Consider the following 5,000-nt stretch of genomic DNA (forward strand, 5'->3'; position numbering starts at 1 on the left):
TCGGGCATTAAGATACGTTTCAGCCGTGGATGATTCTCATAAGAGATTCCCAACATGTCATAAGATTCCCGTTCTTGAAAATCCGCACTTTTCCAAACCCAGAAAACGGACGGAATTCTAGGGTTACTCCTTGGAGCAAATACTTTTATACATACTTCTTCCGGTTGATCTACACCATACTCTATTCTCGTAAGATGATACACACTGGCTAACAGTCCACCTGGTGCTACATCATAGGCACATTGGGAACGTAGATAATTGTAACCATATACATATAAAATAACAGCAATGGAATGCCAATCCTCGGGCTTTATTTGTAAAGTCTCTATTCCTTGATAATCGAAGCCCAAAGATCTATGAACTAGCCCGTGTTTAACTAGCCAAACAGACAAACGACCCTGCATCTTTTTTATCTCTCCCGCACTTTTCTTTTTTATTTGTAATTTGTTTTGTATAAGATAAGTATTTCACATTTACGATGAAATCGAATTTATGAAGATTAATTCGTTGTTTGTTATTCTGTTTCTGTAAAAAAGAATCCTACCTAATTCACTAATTCGTGGGAAGATATTGAACTTTTGTAATTGAAAAATGTTTCAGGAGGAATCTCTGAAGTAGATGGTGGTTGATAGAGTAATCCTTGATTATAATTTCCAGTATGAGTACTGCGTACAAGACAAAACTTGTGATTGGTAGTAAAACACCGATCCCCCTGTTGAGATCTAATTCGATCTTCATAGATTTCGCGAGATATTTTCTTACGAAGTTTTGTTATAGCATCTATAACTGCCTCGGGTTTAGGCGGACAGCCCGGCAAATAGACATCCACAGGAATTAGCTTATCGACTCCCCGAACAGTACTATAAGAATCAGTACTGAACATCCCCCCTGTAATTGTACACGCGCCCATAGCAATAACATATTTTGGTTCGGGCATTTGTTCATATAATCTCACTAAGGAGGGAGCCATTTTCATTGTTACTGTACCAGCTGTTAAAATTAGGTCTGCCTGTCTAGGACTCGATCTTGGTACCAGTCCATAACGATCAAAGTCGAATCGTGAGCCTATTAATGAAGCAAATTCAATGAAGCAACAACTGGTACCATAAAGAAGCGGCCATAAACTGGAGAGTCTTGACCAATTTGAAAGATCATTTAATGTAGTTGAAATAACTGAATTTTGGGTTGTTCGATCAAGTAAGGGAAATTCAATGGAATTCATACTCAATGTTATTATTATTTTTACTTTTTTCTTTCTTTTTATTATCTGAATATTCAGGAACTAAGACCATTCCAATGCTCCTTTTCGCCATGCATAAACTAAACCAACAATTAGGATAAGCACGAAAATTAAAGCTTCTATGAATACGGGTACCCCCAATACATCGAAACTCATTGCCCATGGATAAAGAAAAACCGTTTCAACATCAAAAACAACAAAAACTAGAGCAAACATATAATAACGGATTCGAAATTGTAACCAAGCATCGCCCATTGGTTCTATACCCGATTCATAACTAGAAAGTTTTTCTGGACCCTTTCTAATCGGGGCTAAAACTCCAGAAATTAGAAATGCCAAAATAGGAATAGCACTTGATATTATTAGAAATGCCCAGAAAATATCATATTCGTAAAGCAGAAACATAGATGAACTCCTATGAATGTGAAAAATAGACCGGATTAGTCGATTCGACTTGGAATTCATTGTCAAGTCATCCATAACTGTTTGTTTAGTCAAAACAACAATTCAGTTTGATCGAATCGTCTAGTTTCGTTTGTTTGCTGTGTTTACATGTTGCGTTTTAAGATTTATTGATTGTAATTAATCCTATTTACATTACGCTTATTTCGATTTCATTTCGATATAGTACTAATTTGTATAGTAATAGTATAAATATATATTTATACTATTACTATATAGTATAGTACTATACAAATCCAAAACAAGTAAAACCTTTTCGTTTTCGCTTGACTTCGGATTTTTCTAAATATAAATAAAAGGAATTCTAATATGTATTAGAATAGAAATAAAAAATCTTCAAATTCGAAATTATAAATCTATTTTTATTCTATTTTCTATATTCTATTCTATTTTTTCTATTAGAATATATTTCTATATAGAATATATTTTTGATTTTATATCTATATTTTATATCTAGATATATTTATATATTAATATATATATTATTTAAATAATATATATATATTCATGAATTTTTGTATGAAATTATGTTTGTTTATGAATTCTGTTTATGAAAAGATATTTGTTTTTCAAACTCTGACGTGTCAACAAATCCATACAATACAATAAGGCGCTCCTAGATCCGTGCGACTCAATATTAGATTCGATTTGAGTTGAGTTGAATTAGGTTGGTTTTTTTTCTTTTTTTTTACCGGATTCGTGTCATAATTTTGACTCCAAGGATTTACCAAAATTGGGGGGTATACCGAAGAAGTCTCACTAACTCTTTGATTGTGGACAGTAAAAGAGGAAAATTCAATTTATATAGAATCAATATAAAATCAATCTACCCACGCTACCCACGAGGATTAATTAATAAAATGTGTTTGTTTATTTTATTCTTATCCAAGAAAAATCAAAAGAGCGATTGGATCCATTGAAATGTGCTTTTGTTTTCAGTTTTATACTCTGAGCGATCTCCCTGTGAGCGAGCTTATGGGAATGATTTTTACCAACCAACTGGGAGCGACCAGTTCCAATCAACAAAGAATACAATAATTAGGAAAAAAAATATACAACTTTTTTTATTTTTATTTGTATTTGAATATTTTTTATTGTTTTAGTTTGCTTTAGTTTTAAGAATATTATTTTCATTTCATTTTTATTAATTTAATAAATATTTCAAATTAATAAAATAAAATATAGGGCTATACGGACTTGAACCGTAGACCTTCTCGGTAAAACAGATCGAACTGATTATTATCAAAATGATTCGAACTATTTCAAAGACCCAACATGCATTTTTTTTGCATTGGGCTCTTTCATTAACTGATAGAAATATCAGCTAGTCTACCATATTTTTTTTTTCTAAGAGAAAAATAAGAAGATGGTTCCATGTGCTCTGATTCATTACTGATACAGGAGCACTACCAAAGTGTTTCAAAGAAGGGTTATCTTGACGTAGGTCTGCTTCTGGCCTAGATCAACCTAAGTTAAATGGAGTCTCTATCATCCTGATTAAAAAATCAAACATGAAACTTCATACACCTTAAGATTCATAGGACGAAAAGATCATTTTTGAGGTCCTTATACTCATTATGCCTAGCATTGAATAGACTGGGTATTCACCCTATCAATATCTCAAATCAATGATGGATTCGATTCGGCTCCTGCCTAACCGGCACCCGAATCGGACCGAACCATTTATTTGTCAGGCTATTGTTCTCTTGTTTTGTTCCTTCAAAGTAATGGAGTAAGACATCGATTTCTCAAAAGGCTCAATTCTTTTGATTGCATGATAGACTCCCCTGAAAAACATTGGCGCGCGTGTAAACGAGGTGCTCTACCTAACTGAGCTATAGCCCTTGTGTTTGTGATATATATTTTATCATATTATGTAGATAATTTCTTGTCAAGATGAATATTACATGATGCAACATCATAATCATATCTTTTTTGTCTGTTTGATTGGTATTGCTTAGAAGTAATATTGGATTTATAATCCATCGATGTGATAGGTCCCCTTTCTTTCTCTTTATGATTCCTTATGATAATAAATGACCTACTTAACTCAGTGGTTAGAGTATTGCTTTCATACGGCGGGAGTCATTGGTTCAAATCCAATAGTAGGTAGAACTTATTAGATACCATTGATCCCGGTGTCTAATAAGTTTTTCTACCCACCTTCTTTTATTGATTTTCTATCTTTTTCATCCTATTCTATTTCCGTTTTCCATTTTAAAATTTTTCGTTAGATCAAACAAAATCTGATTTCACTTGTGATTGTATTTGATTCTATTTAATCGGCAGAATCAAAATGGGATGTATAAACGGAAGTTCTGTTTATACGGAAATTCTTTCGATTAACCGACTAGTTACGAAATCGCATTGATAGCCTCTACTCGTGTCCTAGCCCGTCTGAGAGCTAGATTTGCCTCAATTGTTTGCCTCTTGCCTTCAGCTTTCCTCAAGTTAGCTTCCGCTATTTCAAGAGCTTGCTGAGCTTCTTGTGGATCAATGTCACTACCCTTCTCTGCATCATTTACTAAAATAGTGATCTCATTATTGCCTATTCTAGCAAAACCACCCATCAGAGCCATCGTTAACCATTGGTCGTTAAGGCGTATTCTCAAAATACCTATATCTACGGCTGTGGCAATAGGCGCGTGATTTGGTAATACGCCAATTTGTCCACTATTAGTAGATAAAATGATTTCTTTCACTTCTGAATCCCAAACAATTCGATTAGGGGTGAGTACACAAAGATTTAAGGTCATTTCTTCAATTTGCTCTCCATTTCTAAGTTCGTAGCCTTCGCAGTAGCTTCATCGATGTTACCTACCAAATAAAAGGCCTGCTCAGGAAGACCGTCTAATTCTCCGGAAAGGATCAATTTAAACCCTCTAATTGTTTCTGCTAGGCCAACATATTTCCCCGGGGAACCTGTAAATACTTCCGCTACGAAAAAGGGTTGTGATAAGAAACGCTCAATTTTTCGCGCTCTTGCTACGGTTAAGCGATCCTCTTCGGACAATTCGTCCAACCCAAGGATAGCTATAATGTCCTGAAGTTCTTTGTAACGTTGTAAGGTTTGCTTAACCCTTTGCGCAGTTTCATAATGTTCCTCACCAACGATGCGAGGTTGGAGCATAGTTGACGTTGAGTCTAAAGGATCTACCGCTGGGTAGATACCTTTGGCAGCTAATCCTCTTGATAGTACGGTAGTAGCATCTAAATGTGCAAATGTTGTGGCAGGGGCAGGGTCGGTCAAATCATCCGCGGGTACATAAACTGCTTGAATAGAAGTTATGGATCCCTC

General features: G+C 34.7%; 5 protein-coding genes and 2 non-coding genes across 7 annotated transcripts in view; 1 reads left to right on the top strand and 6 right to left on the bottom strand. All coding sequences in view use genetic code 11, as the record gives it.

Annotated features, from left to right (window-relative positions):
* Positions 1 to 404, bottom strand: part of ndhJ (NADH-plastoquinone oxidoreductase subunit J) — a 477-nt gene extending 73 nt beyond the window's left edge. The window contains exon 1 of the mRNA in view: positions 1 to 404. This exon is cut by the window's left edge and continues 73 nt beyond it. Coding sequence (YP_004021319.1) covers positions 1 to 404 — 404 coding nt within the window.
* A 140-nt stretch (positions 405 to 544) lies between these two features.
* ndhK (NADH-plastoquinone oxidoreductase subunit K) lies at positions 545 to 1,222 on the bottom strand. Its single transcript has one exon. The coding sequence runs from the start codon at positions 1,220 to 1,222 to the stop codon at positions 545 to 547; it is 678 nt and encodes a 225-aa protein (YP_004021320.1).
* Positions 1,223 to 1,282: 60 nt separating this feature from the next.
* ndhC (NADH-plastoquinone oxidoreductase subunit 3) lies at positions 1,283 to 1,645 on the bottom strand. The gene has a single exon. The coding sequence runs from the start codon at positions 1,643 to 1,645 to the stop codon at positions 1,283 to 1,285; it is 363 nt and encodes a 120-aa protein (YP_004021321.1).
* A 1,239-nt stretch (positions 1,646 to 2,884) lies between these two features.
* On the bottom strand, positions 2,885 to 3,547 carry trnV-UAC. The gene is made up of 2 exons: positions 3,509 to 3,547; positions 2,885 to 2,921 (listed from the first exon to the last, which is right to left on the bottom strand). It is a non-coding gene; the product is annotated as a tRNA-Val (tRNA).
* A 195-nt stretch (positions 3,548 to 3,742) lies between these two features.
* trnM-CAU lies at positions 3,743 to 3,814 on the top strand. Its single transcript has one exon. It is a non-coding gene; the product is annotated as a tRNA-Met (tRNA).
* Positions 3,815 to 4,056: 242 nt separating this feature from the next.
* Positions 4,057 to 4,458, bottom strand: atpE (ATP synthase CF1 epsilon subunit). Its single transcript has one exon. It carries the CDS (start codon positions 4,456 to 4,458, stop codon positions 4,057 to 4,059), a length of 402 nt encoding a protein of 133 aa, YP_004021322.1.
* atpB (ATP synthase CF1 beta subunit) overlaps positions 4,455 to 5,000 on the bottom strand; it is a 1,497-nt gene continuing 951 nt past the window's right edge. Inside the window, exon 1 of the mRNA in view lies at positions 4,455 to 5,000. This exon is cut by the window's right edge and continues 951 nt beyond it. Coding sequence (YP_004021323.1) covers positions 4,455 to 5,000 — 546 coding nt within the window.

Source organism: Theobroma cacao, chloroplast, assembly GCF_053813885.1.
Source record: "Theobroma cacao chloroplast, complete genome".
NCBI lineage: Eukaryota > Viridiplantae > Streptophyta > Magnoliopsida > Malvales > Malvaceae > Theobroma > Theobroma cacao.